This window comes from Festucalex cinctus, chromosome 17 (genome assembly GCF_051991245.1).
Source record: "Festucalex cinctus isolate MCC-2025b chromosome 17, RoL_Fcin_1.0, whole genome shotgun sequence".
NCBI lineage: Eukaryota > Metazoa > Chordata > Actinopteri > Syngnathiformes > Syngnathidae > Festucalex > Festucalex cinctus.
In genome coordinates this window covers 9,257,387-9,275,634 of record NC_135427.1, presented here as the reverse complement: position 1 = coordinate 9,275,634, position 18,248 = coordinate 9,257,387, and the positions used below count along the sequence as shown (strand labels likewise).

The window sequence follows — 18,248 nt, the reverse complement described above, 5'->3', positions numbered from 1 at the left end:
TGGTCGTTTTTTTGTGGGAAAAAAAAGCCTTACTATACATGGTCGTTTTTTTGTCGGAAAAAAAAGCCTTACTATACGTGGTCGTTTTTATGTCGGAAAAAAAAGCCTTACTATACATGGTTGTTTTTTTGTCGAAAAAAAAAAGCCTTACTATACATGGTCGTTTTTTTGTCGGAAAAAAAGCCTTACTATACATGGTCGTTTTTTTGTCGGAAAAAAAAGCCTTACTATACATGGTCGTTTTTTTGTCGGAAAAAAAGCCTTACTATACATGGTCGTTTTTTTGTCAGAAAAAAAAAGCCTTACTATACATGGTCGTTTTTTTGTCGGGAAAAAAAGCCTTACTATACATTGTCGTTTTTTTGTCAGAAAAAAAGCCTTACTATACATGGTCGTTTTTTTGTCGGAAAAAAAAAGCCTTACTATACATGGTCGTTTTTTGTCGGAAAAAAAAGCCTTACTATACATGGTCATTTTTTTGTCGGAAAAAAAAGCCTTACTATACATGATCGCTTTTTGTCGAAAAAAAAAGCCTTACTATACATGGTCGTTTTTTTGTCGGAAAAAAAGCCTTACTATACATGGTCGTTTTTTTGTCGGAAAAAAAAGCCTTACTATACATGGTCGTTTTTTTGTCGGAAAAAAAGCCTTACTATACATGGTCGTTTTTTTGTCAGAAAAAAAAAGCCTTACTATACATGGTCGTTTTTTTGTCGGGAAAAAAAGCCTTACTATACATTGTCGTTTTTTTGTCAGAAAAAAAGCCTTACTATACATGGTCGTTTTTTTGTCGGAAAAAAAAAGCCTTACTATACATGGTCGTTTTTTGTCGGAAAAAAAAGCCTTACTATACATGGTCATTTTTTTGTCGGAAAAAAAAGCCTTACTATACATGATCGCTTTTTGTCGAAAAAAAAAGCCTTACTATACATGGTCGTTTTTTTGTCGGAAAAAAAGCCTTACTATACATGGTCGTTTTTTTGTCGGAAAAAAAAGCCTTACTATACATGGTCGTTTTTTTGTCGGAAAAAAAAAGCCTTACTATACATGGTCGTTTTTTTGTCGGAAAAAAAAGCCTTACTATACATGGTCGTTTTTTTTGTTGGAAAAAAAAGCCTTACTATACATGGTCGTTTTTTTGTCGGAAAAAAAAGCCTTACTATACATGGTCGTTTTTTTTGTTGGAAAAAAAGCCTTACTATACATGGTTGTTTTTTTGTCGGAAAAAAAAGCCTTACTATACATGGTCGTTTTTTTTGTTGGAAAAAAAAGCCTGACTATACATGGTCGTTTTTTTGTCGGAAAAAAAAGCCTTACTATACATGGTCGTTTTTTTTGTTGGAAAAAAAAAGCCTTACTATACATGGTCGTTTTTTTTGTCGGAAAAAAAAGCCTTACTATACATGGTCGTTTTTTTGTCGAAAAAAAAAGCCTTACTATACATGGTCGTTTTTTTGTCGGAAAAAAAAGCCTTACTATACATGGTCGTTTTTTTGTCAGAAAAAAAAGCCTTACTATACATGGTCGTTTTTTTGTCGGAAAAAAAAGCCTTACTATACATGGTCGTTTTTTTGTCGGAAAAAAAAGCCTTACTATACATGGTCGTTTTTTTGTCGGAAAAAAAAGCCTTACTATACGTGGTCATTTTTATGTCGGAAAAAAAAGCCTTACTATACATGGTCGTTTTTTTGTCGAAAAAAAAAGCCTTACTATACATGGTCGTTTTTTTGTCGGAAAAAAAGCCTTACTATACATGGTCGTTTTTTTGTCGGAAAAAAAAAGCCTTTCTATACATGGTCGTTTTTTTGTTAGAAAAAAAAGCCTTACTATACATGGTCGTTTTTTTGTCAGAAAAAAAAGCCTTACTATACATGGTCGTTTTTTTGTCAGAAAAAAAAGCCTTACTATACATGGTCGTTTTTTTTGTCGGAAAAAAAAGCCTTACTATACATGGTCGTTTTTTTGTCGGAAAAAAAAGCCTTACTATACATGGTCGTTGTTTTTGTCGGAAAAAAAAGCCTTACTATACATGGTAGTTTTTTTGTCGGAAAAAAAAGCCTTACTCTTCATGGTCGTTTTTTTGTCAGAAAAAAAAGCCTTACTATACATGGTCGTTTTTTTGTTGGAAAAAAAAGCCTTACTATACATGGTCGTTTTTTTGTGGGGAAAAAAAGCCTTACTATACATGGTCGTTTTTTTGTCGGAAAAAAAAGCCTTACTATACGTGGTCGTTTTTATGTCGGAAAAAAAAGCCTTACTATACATGGTTGTTTTTTTGTCGAAAAAAAAAGCCTTACTATACATGGTCGTTTTTTTGTCGGAAAAAAAGCCTTACTATATATGGTCGTTTTTTTGTCGGAAAAAAAAGCCTTACTATACATGGTCGTTTTTTTGTCGGAAAAAAAAAGCCTTACTATACATGGTCGTTTTTTTGTCGGAAAAAAAAGCCTTACTATACATGGTCGTTTTTTTTGTTGGAAAAAAAAGCCTTACTATACATGGTCGTTTTTTTGTCGGAAAAAAAAGCCTTACTATACATGGTCGTTTTTTTTGTTGGAAAAAAAAGCCTTACTATACATGGTCGTTTTTTTGTCGGAAAAAAAAGCCTTACTATACATGGTCGTTTTTTTTGTTGGAAAAAAAAGCCTTACTATACATGGTCGTTTTTTTGTCGGAAAAAAAAGCCTTACTATACATGGTCGTTTTTTTTGTCAGAAAAAAAAGCCTTACTATACATGGTCGTTTTTTTGTCGGGAAAAAAAAAGCCTTACTATACATGGTCGTTTTTTTGTCAGAAAAAAAAGCCTTACTATACATGGTCGTTTTTTTGACGGAAAAAAAAGCCTTACTATACATGGTCGTTTTTTTGACGGAAAAAAAAGCCTTACTATACATGGTCGTTTTTTTGTCGAAAAAAAAAAGCCTTACTATACATGGTCGTTTTTATGTCGGAAAAAAAAGCCTTACTATACATGGTCGTTTTTTTGACGGAAAAAAAAGCCTTACTATACATGGTCGTTTTTATGTCGGAAAAAAAAGCCTTACTATACATGGTCGTTTTTTTGTCGAAAAAAAAAAGCCTTACTATACATGGTCGTTTTTTTGTCGGAAAAAAAGCCTTACTATACATGGTAGTTTTTTTGTCGGAAAAAAAAGCCTTACTATACATGGTCGTTTTTTTGTCAGAAAAAAAAGCCTTACTATACATGGTCGTTTTTATGTCGGGAAAAAAAAGCCTTACTATACATGGTCGTTTTTTTGTCGGAAAAAAAAGCCTTACTATACATGGTCGTTTTTTTGTCAAAAAAAAAAGCCTTACTATACATGGTCGTTTTTTTGTCGGAAAAAAAGCCTTACTATACATGGTCGTTTTTTTGTCAGAAAAAAAAAGCCTTACTATACATGGTCGTTTTTTTGTCGGAAAAAAAAGCCTTACTATACATGGTCGTTTTTTTGTCGGAAAAAAAAGCCTTACTATACATGGTCGTTTTTTTGTCGGAAAAAAAAGCCTTACTATACGTGGTCATTTTTATGTCGGAAAAAAAAGCCTTACTATACATGGTTGTTTTTTTGTCGAAAAAAAAAGCCTTACTATACATGGTCGTTTTTTTGTCGGAAAAAAAGCCTTACTATACATGGTCGTTTTTTTGTCAGAAAAAAAAGCCTTACTATACATGGTCGTTTTTTTGTGGGAAAAAAAAGCCTTACTATATATACATGGTCGGTTTTTTGTGGGAAAAAAAAGCCTTACTATACATGGTCGTTTTTTTGTCGGAAAAAAAAGCCTTACTATACGTGGTCGTTTTTATGTCGGAAAAAAAAAGCCTTACTATACATGGTTGTTTTTTTGTCGAAAAAAAAAGCCTTACTATACATGGTCGTTTTTTTGTCGGAAAAAAAGCCTTACTATACATGGTCGTTTTTTTGTCGGAAAAAAAAGCCTTACTATACATGGTCGTTTTTTTGTCGGAAAAAAAAAAGCCTTACTATACATGGTCGTTTTTTTGTCGGAAAAAAAAGCCTTACTATACATGGTCGTTTTTTTTGTTGGAAAAAAAAGCCTTACTATACATGGTCGTTTTTTTGTCGGAAAAAAAAGCCTTACTATACATGGTCGTTTTTTTTGTTGGAAAAAAAAGCCTTACTATACATGGTCGTTTTTTTGTCGGAAAAAAGAGCCTTACTATACATGGTCGTTTTTTTTGTTGGAAAAAAAAGCCTTACTATACATGGTCGTTTTTTTGTCGGAAAAAAAAGCCTTACTATACATGGTCGTTTTTTTTGTTGGAAAAAAAAGCCTTACTATACATGGTCGTTTTTTTTGTCGGAAAAAAAAGCCTTACTATACATGGTCGTTTTTTTGTCGAAAAAAAAAGCCTTACTATACATGGTCGTTTTTTTGTCAGAAAAAAAAAGCCTTACTATACATGGTCGTTTTTTTGTCGGAAAAAAAAGCCTTACTATACATGGTCGTTTTTTTGTCGGAAAAAAAAGCCTTACTATACATGGTCGTTTTTTTGTCAGAAAAAAAAGCCTTACTATACATGGTCGTTTTTTTGTCGGAAAAAAAAGCCTTACTATACATGGTCGTTTTTTTGTCGGAAAAAAAAGCCTTACTATACGTGGTCATTTTTATGTCGGAAAAAAAAGCCTTTCTATACATGGTCGTTTTTTTGTTAGAAAAAAAAAGCCTTACTATACATGGTCGTTTTTTTGTCAGAAAAAAAAGCCTTACTATACATGGTCGTTTTTTTGTCAGAAAAAAAAGCCTTACTATACATGGTCGTTTTTTTTGTCGGAAAAAAAAGCCTTACTATACACGGTCGTTTTTTTGTCGGAAAAAAAGCCTTACTATACATGGTCGTTTTTTTTGTTGGAAAAAAAAGCCTTACTATACATGGTCGTTTTTTTGTCGGAAAAAAAAGCCTTACTATACATGGTCGTTTTTTTTGTTGGAAAAAAAAGCCTTACTATACATGGTCGTTTTTTTTGTCGGAAAAAAAAGCCTTACTATACATGGTCGTTTTTTTGTCGAAAAAAAAAGCCTTACTATACATGGTTGTTTTTTTGTCAGAAAAAAAAAGCCTTACTATACATGGTCGTTTTTTTGTCGGAAAAAAAAGCCTTACTATACATGGTCGTTTTTTTGTCGGAAAAAAAAGCCTTACTATACATGGTCGTTTTTTTGTCAGAAAAAAAAGCCTTACTATACATGGTCGTTTTTTTGTCGGAAAAAAAAGCCTTACTATAGGTGGTCATTTTTATGTCGGAAAAAAAAGCCTTTCTATACATGGTCGTTTTTTTGTTAGAAAAAAAAAGCCTTACTATACATGGTCGTTTTTTTGTCAGAAAAAAAAGCCTTACTATACATGGTCGTTTTTTTGTCAGAAAAAAAAGCCTTACTATACATGGTCGTTTTTTTTGTCGGAAAAAAAAGCCTTACTATACACGGTCGTTTTTTTGTCGGAAAAAAAAAGCCTTACTATACATGGTAGTTTTTTTGTCGGAAAAAAAAGCCTTACTATACATGGTCGTTTTTTTGTCGAAAAAAAAAGCCTTACTATACATGGTCGTTTTTTTGTCGGAAAAAAAGCCTTACTATACATGGTCGTTTTTTTGTCGGAAAAAAAAGCCTTACTATACATGGTCGTTTTTTTGTCAGAAAAAAAAAAGCCTTACTATACATGGTCGTTTTTTTGCCAGAAAAAAAAGCCTTACTATACATGGTCGTTTTTTTGTCGAAAAAAAAAGCCTTACTATACATGGTCGTTTTTTTGTCAGAAAAAAAAAGCCTTACTATACATGGTCGTTTTTTTGTCGGAAAAAAAAAGCCTTACTATACATGGTCGTTTTTTTGTCGGAAAAAAAAGCCTTACTATATGTGGTCGTTTTTATGTCGAAAAAAAAAAGCCTTACTATACATGGTAGTTTTTTTGTCGGAAAAAAAAGCCTTACTATACATGGTCGTTTTTTTTGTCGGAAAAAAAAGCCTTACTATACATGGTAGTTTTTTTGTCGGAAAAAAAAGCCTTACTATACATGGTCGTTTTTTTGTCGAAAAAAAAAAGCCTTACTATACATGGTTGTTTTTTTGTCGGAAAAAAAGCCTTACTATACATGGTCGTTTTTTTGTCGGAAAAAAAAGCCTTACTATACATGGTCGTTTTTTTGTCGGGAAAAAAAAAGCCTTACTATACATGGTCGTTTTTTTGTCGGAAAAAAAAAAGCCTTACTATACATGGTCGTTTTTTTGTCGGAAAAAAAAGCCTTACTATACATGGTCGTTTTTTTGTCGGAAAAAAAAGCCTTACTATACATGGTCGTTTTTATGTCGAAAAAAAAAGCCTTACTATACATGGTCGTTTTTTTGTCGGAAAAAAAAGCCTTACTATACATGGTCGTTTTTTTGTCGGAAAAAAAAGCCTTACTATACATGGTCGTTTTTTTGTCAGAAAAAAAAGCCTTACTATACATGGTCGTTTTTATGTCGGGAAAAAAAAGCCTTACTATACATGGTCGTTTTTATGTCGGAAAAAAAAGCCTTACTATACATGGTCGTTTTTATGTCGGAAAAAAAAGCCTTACTATACATGGTCGTTTTTTTGTCGGAAAAAAAAGCCTTACTATACATGGTCGTTTTTTTGACGGAAAAAAAAGCCTTACTATACATGGTCGTTTTTATGTCGGGAAAAAAAAGCCTTACTATACATGGTCGTTTTTACGTCGGAAAAAAAAGCCTTACTATACATGGTCGTTTTTTTGTCGGAAAAAAAAGCCTTATTATACATGGTCGTTTTTTTGTCGGAAAAAAAAAAGCCTTACTATACATGGTCATTTTTGTTAGGAAAAAAAAAGCCTTACTATACATGGTCGTTTTTTTTGTCGGAAAAAAAAAGCCTTACTATACATGGTCATTTTTGTTAGGAGAAAAAAAAGCCTTACTATACATGGTCATTTTTTGTTAGAAAAAAAAAAGCCTTACTATACATGGTCATTTTTTGTTAGAAAAAAAAAAAAGCCTTACTATACATGGTCATTTTTGTTAGAAAAAAAAAGCCTTACTATACATGGTCGTTTTTTTGTCAGAAAAAAAAAAGCCTTACTATACATGGTCGTTTTTTTGTCGGAAAAAAAAAGCCTTACTATACATGGTCGTTTTTTTGTCGGAAAAAAAAGCCTTACTATATGTGGTCGTTTTTATGTCGAAAAAAAAAAGCCTTACTATACATGGTAGTTTTTTTGTCGGAAAAAAAAGCCTTACTATACATGGTCGTTTTTTTTGTCGGAAAAAAAAAGCCTTACTATACATGGTAGTTTTTTTGTCGGAAAAAAAAGCCTTACTATACATGGTCGTTTTTTTGTCGAAAAAAAAAAGCCTTACTATACATGGTCGTTTTTTTGTCGGAAAAAAAGCCTTACTATACATGGTCGTTTTTTTGTCGGAAAAAAAAGCCTTACTATACATGGTCGTTTTTTTGTCGGGAAAAAAAAAGCCTTACTATACATGGTCGTTTTTTTGTCGGAAAAAAAAAAGCCTTACTATACATGGTCGTTTTTTTGTCGGGAAAAAAAGCCTTACTATACATGGTCGTTTTTTTGTCAGAAAAAAAAGCCTTACTATACATGGTCGTTTTTTTGACGGAAAAAAAAGCCTTACTATACATGGTCGTTTTTATGTCGGGAAAAAAAAGCCTTACTATACATGGTCGTTTTTACGTCGGAAAAAAAAGCCTTACTATACATGGTCGTTTTTTTGTCGGAAAAAAAAGCCTTATTATACATGGTCGTTTTTTTGTCGGAAAAAAAAAAGCCTTACTATACATGGTCATTTTTGTTAGGAAAAAAAAAGCCTTACTATACATGGTCGTTTTTTTTGTCGGAAAAAAAAAGCCTTACTATACATGGTCATTTTTGTTAGGAAAAAAAAAGCCTTACTATACATGGTCATTTTTTGTTAGAAAAAAAAAAGCCTTACTATACATGGTCATTTTTTGTTAGAAAAAAAAAAAAGCCTTACTATACATGGTCATTTTTGTTAGAAAAAAAAAGCCTTACTATACATGGTCATTTTTTGTTAGAAAAAAAAATCCTTACTATACTTGGCCTTTTATATATACTTTACTTTACTATACATGGTCGTTTATTAACAAAAAAAAAAACAAAAAAAACACCTTACTGTACATGGCCTTTAATTAAAATAAACAAACAAAAAAAAAAACACCTGACTATACATAGCCTTTTATATATTAAAAAAAAAAAAAAAAAAGGCCTTACTATACTAGTTCGTTTATTAACAAACAAAAACAAACAAACAAAAAAAACACCTTACTATACATGGTCGTTTATTTAAAAAAAAAAAACAAAAAAAACAAACAAACAAAAAAAACTGACTATACATGGCCTTTTATTTAAAAAACAAAAAAAGGCCTTACTATACATGGTCATTTATTAACAAACAAAAAAAACAAAAAAAACAAAAAAACAAAACAAAACAAAAAAACCCCCACCTTACTATACATGGCCTTTTATTTAAAAAAACAACAAAAACCTTACTATACATGGTCGTGTATTTAAAAAAAACACCTTATTATACATGGTCGTTTATTTAATATAAAAAAAAAAAACACCTTACTGTACATGGCCTTTTATTTAAAAAAAACAAAAAAAGGCCTTACATGGTCGTTTAACAAAAAACAAAAAAATAAAAACAAAAAAACCCAACTTACTATACATGGTGAAAAAAAAACATAAAAAACAACACTTACTATACATTTAAAAATATGTAAATATACATATATATATATATATATATACATATATATATTTCCCCCATTTGCTCAATCTACAGTATGTGCTGAAACAGATATAGCCTCATAAATGACAGCACAAACAAGATGACGCCATACTTCAGTGTAAAAGCTGCTGTTTAATTAACAAATGTAAATGCAGATTTTCTGTTTTACAATCAAAACTTTCATGTCATACTTCTCACATCCCTTCACTTCAATGTTGAGTGATGGAGCGGTGGAACGCAGTGCAAAAACATCATCTGGTGAACACGAGTGAAATGTTGCAGTGAGAATGCTGTCATGGACCACATGGGAACATATACAAAACAATCTGTTCATTAGGTATGCACACGGCAGAGAGCGCAAAGAAGCAGTACAGTATTTTGATATTACATAGTTGAGGGCAATTGTACATGGAGCAACCCAAAGTTGACTTTTTGCATTTTCTCAATTTTGCTGTCAGACACGATTGAAAGCATCTGAGTTTCAGACATGATTGACAGTCATTTTCAATTTTTACACATTACAGATGAGCAATGATCAATCTGTCTTTCATGAACTTGCTCTGTAAATGGATATAAAATTTAGTTACATTTTTTTTTAAGCATGATTCCAAGTTACTGGTAATTGTCTCTTTGCAGTAGCATCATATTTTTTTGCATTATTGACTCCGCTACATTTGGAGAAAAAAAAGAAAAGAAAAAAGCCACAGCTAGATTTAGTAAAAAAAAAATGATACCTTGGCTATAGCAAAACTTGTATACCTCCTAAATAAAAAAAATATATATTGCACAATGTGAAAAAAAGAAGCATGATGATGAGGCAAATATGATTTGACTTCATTCTGCACAATGGTATGCAATTAATATTCAGTCGTGAATTAGAGCGAAGGATGCAGTATTGAACTATGACCCCCCCCCAGCTGTTTGCTTGGTTGCTCTTTGTGACCCTGTTTGGAGAACACGCACGCACGCACTGATACACACGCGTGTGGTGTTTGCAGGTTCTCGCTCCACTCAGAGGCACTCCCTACAATTAGCTTAGGCGGTGTGAGTTGACAAAAATCTCTCAGAATTTACCGACGCCGTTCAAAAAAAAAAAAAAAAAAAAAAAAAAAGCCATTCCCTGCAAAGTCATCGGAAGACATCTTAAAAAAAAAAAAAAAAGAAAAAAAAAAAAAGAAAAAAAAAAAAAAAGGACTGATGTCCAAAATACCTCCCTTGTTTCTTTTGTTTTTTGTTTTCCTTCCTCGCATTTGTCGCCCTGACAATCCAGAGACGATTTGTGTCTTTCTTTCTCTCTCTCAGCAGAGTCATTCAAGAGAAGTGCAGCAGAGGAACCTCTCGTCTCCGTCCCTTCTGGATTATGAAAAAAAAAAAAAAAAAAAAAAGAAAGTAAACGAGGCTGCGTAATGGCGCCCCCTCAAGGTCATATTTTGTCGTCCGTCATCTCGAGGAACTGCGCGTAGACGTCTCGGGAGCACTCCCCTTTCTGGTTGTACAGGAACTTGTAGTAGCTGCCGTCAGCGCAAATAGCTGCGAGACAAAAAACGGGACGAGAAAGACACACAAAACAACACTTGCATGTCAAAGGCAAAAAAAAGTCGACACGGAGACGCGTTCACGTCACCAAAACTTGAGGTTATTATTATTATTTTTTTTAAATCATCTAGAGAAGTTAAAAAAAATATATCTCAAGTGCTTCATGAAGCTTCATTTCCACAACAACTGCTGTTTACACAAACACTATAAGATGTGACAACTAAAATGTCAGGGAAAGCCTACTGGAGCATCCGAACATTATTTGTGGTGGCTGGCAGTTGCTAATCATTTTTTACTCATTTGCTCCCAAAAACAGAAATACGTTCTATTTTAAATGTTTTAAGTGTACCAAAGACGTGTTTACACGTTTTTTTAAATATATATATATATATATATATATATTTTTTTTTTTTTTATGCTAGAGCATACATAAGTTTTTGATGCAACCTCTCAACTGCAAAGAACGGTTGAAGAAATGGTAGTTATTACACAAACGGCCAGCAGGTGGCAGCAGAGTATAAGAGATCAGCCAGGGCCATGGTAAAAATAAACTTTCTCAACAATTCTAGACAGATTTGTGAATAACGAGAAACCTTAGCTATATTCTAATGCTAATTGCTGCAAAACAGAAACAGATAGAAATATTTTTTTTTTCCTGATGAAAGAAGAGACTTTAATCTTTCTTTTGATAAGCTCCATGTTTTTATAGTGATAGAACACAATATTCGGTGGGCTTTGCAAAATCAGTCCACATCCAGTAAAAGAGCCGGGAGTGAATGAGTTCATCGTAATTAATCGCCCGATTTCCATAGTGAACTCGCGATTAATTGCACGTTATTTCTGTTCTAAATGTAAAAAAAAAATGTTTTTCAGACTTAACTAACATAAAAGTGGACAAATATGGTTAGCAAATACAAATGTGGTTGTATCTTTCAGTTCATTGATCTCGTAATTTTATAATAATTCATAAAGCTATTTGAAATTTAAAAGCGCTAAACATTGAGTCATAGATTTGCATTGAGGAAATTTTCTGCCACTAGGTGGCATTAGTGTTTCATGTTGAACATTTGTGACGGGAACGGTGCATTTTAAATTTTCAAATTGACAGCAATTGTATGCATCAACTGTGTTTAAATGTGTTTTAAATGCCTTTTATAAGGCCTTCTTTATTTGAGCCCGGAATATGATCGGTTGATCGGGAACACAGCTAATCCAAAGTTAGAAAAATGTATTTGAAAAACGTCTTTGGTTTTCTCAATGGTGTTTTTCAATTGTGACGGCGATTTGAAGGAACGGCAAGCGCTCCCACCTATGACAGCGTTGGGCTCCGTTCCGAAGGCACACAAACATGGCGAGCTCGAGGGCAGCTGGAACTTGGAAAAGCTCCACATGGAGCTGAAGTATTTGGGAAGGAAGCTGGCTGAGGCCAAGCTGTCGAGAGAACGGTTACAAAAAACATTTTTTGGCATTCAAACCACAGAAGATATCGTTGGAAAACGTGTCGATTCAAAAGAAGCGGCAGGAATAATAAACAAACCTGGATTGCCTGTTCCTCTTTGCATCTTCGGCTGCAAAGATGTGCACGGTGCCGTGGTCGCTCGATACGCAAATGAGCGATGCATCCTGGTTGAAATTGATGCTAGCAAAAGGAGAATACAAAAGTAGGAACAACAGATTAACCGCAAACGAGCAAATCAGGACATGGAAAAGGTGGACACTCAAAATCCAAAACCTAAATATGTTATGAATGAATACAAAAAATGGGATGGAAAATTGGATTGAATTAATATTGTTGAAATTAACTTAATGCTAACGTCAGCAGGGAATCCAAAAAAAAAAAAAAAAAGTCACAAGTTTCTTTCTATCACTAGTCTTAACACATTCTCCTCAATATTGTGTTCTTGGAATATGAATTCAGCAGCAAAATCCAGCTTGTGGACGGCCATTTTGCCACTTGCTGTTGACTGAAAAGGACGTCACAGCTGCGCAGGGCGTAACGACCAATCACAGCTCAGCTTTTAAAGGTCATAAAAAGGTGAGCCATGATTGGTCGTTGGTCATCTGTGATGTCATTTTCAGTTGCCAGCAAGGGTCAAAATGGCCGCCCCCTGACATTGATAAAAACAGGTGTATTTTATTGCTTAATTAAGGATCTTGATCTTAATTGAAAACTGTTGTTGACGTCATATGAGGCTTCCAAATTAGAGATAGACCGATATGGTTTTGTCAGGGCTGATACAGATGCCGATTATTAGGAGTCAAGGACGTTGATAACCAATATTTGGAGCCAATATTCGTTTTAACTAAAAGGGAAAATAATGGCATCAAAACTTGAAAAAAAAAAAAAAGAAGTTCCAGCTCTACATTTTTGGGGGAATTTTTAAGCATATGTTTGAGCAACTTCTAGAGTTTGTAAAATATTGGCGTTAAAAAATAAATAAATAAATCATAGTCAATAGTACGGAAGCGTATTGCATTCACTTGGGAAAAAAAAAAAATCCTGTTTTTCTAACAAATTTTTTTGGGGGAGCTTTGTTTTTTTGAGTAATATGTTTTCTGTTTTTCTGGATATTTTTTTCTGTCATAAAAAAAATAAAAAATTCCGAAAAACAGAAAAAAAAAATTGCTCCGAAAAACAGGGGGAAAAAATTATTCAAAAAAAACAAACAAAAAATATTCAAAAAAAACAGAGCACCAACTTCTGTTTTTCAGAGTATTTTTTTTTCTGTTTTTTCGGAAAAAAATTTTTTTCTGTTTTTTTGGAATAATTTTTTTATGACGGGAAAAAAATATTCAGAAAAACAAAATAAATTAAAAAAAAAAAAAAACTCAATATAACAAAGCTCCCAAAAACACTAGTCAGAAAAACAGGAGATTTTTTTTTTATTTTTTATTTTTTTTATGTGAATGCAATATGCTTCCGTACAATAGACATCTTGTTTTAAAAATCTAAAACAGTTCAGGGATCTCCCAGGGGCAGAAGAACGTCTTTAAAAGTTCAATAAAAACTCACGTTAATAGCTCAGTAAATCAAGTTTTCTAAAATTTCTAAATATGGCAAGTAGTAAATTTTTTCTTATCTTAATTTCAAACAAAAACAACACTCTTTTTTTTTTTTTTTTTTTTCCAATGGATCTACTATTGGCCACCTGATTCTTCACGATAATTGTCCCAACCGATAATCGGTCTATCCCTATTCCCAATCACAAAGCTGGTTTAATTCCACTTTGACGTTTGCGTTTGTCTGGTCAGATTCTCACCAGTAAATGTTGGCCGCCTGCGAGCCTCGTCTCAGCTCCTGGATGAGCTGCCCGGCTGACGTGTCAAAAATTCGGATGAGTGTACCCTGTGGAAGAGCACGTTTCAAATGGACAAAAAAAATTATGAACTTAATTTGTTTTGAGAGCCTGTTTGTAACGAAGTATTCATAAATCGAGCTCACTTTTTCCATTGAAATGAAATGAAAACAAACAAACGGATTTGCGGCCACGTGGACCTACTTTCTCCGACGCGGTGGCTATTCTGGTCCCCTGCAGGTTGAGAGCGATGCAGCACAGCGCCCCCTCGTGGGCAGGGATGTCCACCGGGGGCTTCTCTGTGTTGGCCAGGTCCACAATCTGAACGTGGCCCGAGTGAGTCCCAGGGAAGGCCAGCAGGGAGTTGTTGCTATTGGGACACAGCACACACAGACCTGAAGAAAAGAAGACGCGAGAGCGGTTTCACGCCATTTGAAATGCTGCACTGCAAAGCGGAGTTGAGCTTGAACGGGATCGGGGACGACAAACCTTTGGGGTTGTAGCAGGTCTCAAAGACGTGAAGCTGATGCGGGTTATGGGTAAAGGTGAACACTTTGATCATGGAGTCCAGGACCACCACAATTCTGACCACACAAACGCAAACGATACGAGCTTCCATATTAGGGCTGTGCAATTCACTGAAATTCAATTACAACTTCAATTATTACACTCCACAATTACAAAATCAGCATCATTGCAAAAAAAAGATTATTAATACTAATTTTTGGATTGTTTAAATTCATACATTTGCAGCTTTTTAATTTTAAAATAACTTATTTAATACATTTTTTTTCATCCAAAAGGAACTTTGCCTTAATATTTTTATTTATTTTGTTTACTTGTAATCATTTTCTTGTTTCGTACCAAAATGAAAACAATAAATAAAAAAAAATCATCCAACTGCACAGTGCACATGCTGCACTTCAACTTCAAGTTTTTGCCAACATAAATAAATGAATAAATATATTATTATATGTTATGACAAATACTGTTTGGTCCAAAAGGAACGTACATAATTATCGTGTTTCTATTTTATTTTTTTTAATTGGTCTTAATATTTTTAAATGTATAAACATTTTCTCTTTTTATGCCAAAAAATAAATTATTTTCCTACTGGACAGTGCACAAGCTGCACTCCAACTTCAATTTGTTGCCAACATTAATAAATAAATACATATACATTATGATAAATTATGTTTGGTATAAAAAAGGAACTTACATAATTATAGTGTTTGTAATTTTTTTTAAATTGGTCTTAATATTTTTAAATGTGTAAACATTTTCTTCTTTTATACCAAAAAATAAATGATTGTCCTACTGGACAGTTCACAAGCTGCACTCCAACTTCAAGTTTTGCCAACATAAATACATCAATACACATTATTAATTATGTTTCTATTTATTTTAATTGGCTGTAATATTTGTAAATGCTTCAACATTTTCTTGTTGTGTGGCAAAAATAATTTGATTTGTGATTTCAATTATTGCAAAAATAATGGTGATTATTATTATTTTTTTTCTATAATGGAGCTGTCCTCTTCCATATCCGGATGATTTGATGAAATGTTGATTTTTGGAAGTCGTGGTGGGCGGTACCTGTCCCGCCGAAGCTTGACCGCTTTGACCTCTGTGGAGAACTCGATCTCAATGACCGTCTTCTTCTTCAGGTCGTCCCAGATCATGACTAGAGGAACGTCAATCAAACAACAAAGCTGTCAGAATTAAATGCAAGCAAATGTCAATATGAGCCACTTATCCAAAGCGTACCTTTATTGGTTGGGTACTTGGGCTTCTTTCCGCCACCCACAAGTGCCAGATAGTTGCATCGGAAAAGCATCTCCACGTGGCCGACCCCGCCCTCCAAGAACTCTAAAAGGTCAAACAAATGCCCCCAAATCAAACTCGAGTGCTCTTCTGAAGAAATTTGAAAGATAATCTCGTCTTCATTTTGACTCCAAAACAGAATCATTTTACGCCTCCCACATACACAGAGACACGCGGGCCTCTGGAAAAAAGCGGCAGCAGCAAAACTGATGTTGACATGCAAGTCTGGAAAGTGTCAAGCTGCTGCCGAGTCATATTTTGAGTGCAACTGGAGGGGACGATTCCTCTTTTGCATCCCCATTGATTATGTGCCAATACGCAATAAATGCATCCTGCAGAATTTCCTGGTCTGAGGCCGAGCCGGAGCGCGAGTCCTTATTTGATTCGATTCGATTCTTACTTCACATTGACCACAATTTTACTGCAAACAATTCGATCGAGTAAAAATACTTCATAGTGGTTAGACATTTTGGACAATTCTATGATTCCAACTTGCAGAAAGCCTGATTCATTATGTTTGTTATGTAAACCATAACTAAAAGGAAAATAAAGCTGTAAATTTCCATTAGAAAATGAATACATAATTATAGGGTGGAAGGGAAGATTTTCAATTACAAACCAAATTTGTAATTGAGGAGAAAAAAAAGAATTGTAATTTTCCAACAACAACAAAAACACAATAATAAGAAATGTTTATATATATTTTTTTTTTACAAGGATGAAGTAACAACATTAAAGGAAATTAAAATGTTTATGTATCATATGTTGTATTAAGGCTGAATGATTTTTGGAAAACTCAAAACTGTGATTGCGGTTTCATTCAGAATTATTTTCAAGGTCATTTTTAGTGTATTTTTCCTACAATCGTTATTACAACAAACAACATCACGTGTATTATGCATTACAGGCTACAAAGATAAAAGTAAATAAAGCAGTAATTAATATGTGAAGGGCAATTTACAGGTATAAACTTACTAAAATACTTTAACATGCATTTCGGTAACTGTTTACCATGACAACCTGCCACATACGTGTGGTGTAAAGGAACCCAGGGCTGGGCAATATACCATATTTATGCCAGATATCTGAAACAATATTACTACAGATTTAGCAATAACTAAGCCTTTTTTTTGTTTGTTTGTTTTTAAGAAAAACCTAAATATCAAGCAATAACAATCTTTTTTTGTTTGTTTTTAATTCTAATTTACTGTTAGTCAACATTAACGGTTATTTTTATAGAGAACATTCACAAAATTGCCATTGCACATCAATTTGGGTGAGTTTATAGCTGGAGTAGATGAACTGTCTATCTCACGAATTAATGTTCCATTTGCATTTATCTCAATATTGTATGAAACAAAGTAGATGTGAAAGTTATTGTTGTAATGAAGATGACATGAAATGTTTTCGGGCATTTTTTTTCCCACCTTGTTTCTCCTTCTCTTTAAGAGGATCTGTGTTGTAAACCCGAAATCCATTCTCCATTCCACAGGCAAAGCACCCTGCAAAGGCACAGATTGAAAAGAAAGTGGTAAAGGGAGTTCAGACTTTTGACGTCTCAATATTTACTCAACCAACAGATTGCCGTCATGACCGTAGACAAGGCAACAAACACGTAACACATAGAATTCGGTACGGTACACATTCATCTAGTTCGGAATGTTTTCCCTTGCTGTTGGATAGTATTGATCTATATTGATCAAACATAACGAACGATAGATAAATGGTTACCAGATAACAGTGGATTGTGATGCCCGTTAGACGTGATCGTCTCACGAATACTCCAAATATGCTAGTTGTTGGCTCTCCAAATAATTTATATGTACAATGATGTGTTAACAAACTATAAACGTACCTCAACTCAAATATTTTCTGTTGCATGACCGTCGAATGAAACCACAATAGCAACGTGAGCGGTAGCTACTAGCTAGCGAAGGCTAGCTAGCAGTAGCTATAAACAACAAAACGTCAGGTGTTTCACGTTAAAAGTTCCGCAAGTAATAGTGACAACTGTCGTGACGCTCTATTTACAAGTTAAGAAAACGAGTTACGGTCATTTACGTCTGATGTCGCTGACTTTGAGAGGAGACGTTGCGTTAGCAGTGTTAGCTTAGCATTCATGACGCTGTCCGTATTCATTTTGAGGAGAGAAAGAAAACATGTCAGCGTCACTTCTCACCGTGGTCCTGGTTAAATCCAGCGTAAAGGAGCCCGTTCCCTTGCGGGTTAGACAGCAGTGAATTCATCGTTTCACGCGAACAACCGACTTCCAAATTGTGTAATCAATAATGAAAACAAGCGCTGCAGCTCGGATTGCTAGCTGGCTAACGTCATCGTTCCTCCAGAGTTGAGTTGGCTGCTCGGAGAAGGAAGGAGACAACAGACGCTGGTTTCCTGTTTAGCCGATTCGGTACTTGAAATCGGTGTACATTTCCGTTGTTTTTTTTTGTTCTTTTATACATTGTAAAAAGTAAAAACAAATTCAATAGTGTGTGGAACTGCTTGTGTTTAGACAAGAAAAAAGTTCAAGCAACAACTGAGGGTCCGAGTAAAAACACGTAAATTATTCAACAACGGAGGGTCCGAATAAGCGGATGTGGAATTGTAGATAGCTTATTGCACACATATTCACGAGTACCGTGCATAATTTAGTTGCATAACAATATGTAAGCGCCCCAGTGGCCTAATGGATAAGGCACTGGCCTCCTAAGCCAGGGATTGTGGGTTCGAGTCCCATCTGGGGTGGCCGCTGGTTTCGCAGCTCCCGAAATAAATCAGGGATGTGTTCACATTCCGTC

The 18,248-nt window shown here is 34.0% G+C and overlaps 1 protein-coding gene and 1 non-coding gene across 3 annotated transcripts; one reads left to right on the top strand and one right to left on the bottom strand.

The window, feature by feature from the left end:
* Positions 1–8,906: 8,906 nt before the first annotated feature.
* wdr45b (WD repeat domain 45B) lies at positions 8,907–17,945 on the bottom strand. Of its 2 annotated transcripts, none has more exons than XM_077503463.1 (10): positions 17,630–17,945; positions 16,878–16,952; positions 15,394–15,495; positions 15,223–15,310; positions 14,116–14,210; positions 13,831–14,021; positions 13,591–13,676; positions 11,868–11,969; positions 11,640–11,761; positions 8,907–10,324 (listed from the first exon to the last, which is right to left on the bottom strand). In XM_077503463.1, the coding sequence occupies exons 1-10, from the start codon at positions 17,694–17,696 to the stop codon at positions 10,218–10,220; spliced, it is 1,035 nt and encodes a 344-aa protein (XP_077359589.1). In that variant the 5' UTR covers positions 17,697–17,945; the 3' UTR covers positions 8,907–10,217. The 2 variants fall into 2 exon arrangements, with proteins under 2 accessions (XP_077359589.1, XP_077359591.1); XM_077503465.1 differs by lacking the exon at positions 17,630–17,945 and adding an exon at positions 17,306–17,495.
* A 177-nt stretch (positions 17,946–18,122) lies between these two features.
* Positions 18,123–18,195, top strand: trnar-ccu (transfer RNA arginine (anticodon CCU)). The gene has a single exon. It is a non-coding gene; the product is annotated as a tRNA-Arg (tRNA).
* The last annotated feature ends 53 nt before the right edge of the window (positions 18,196–18,248 follow it).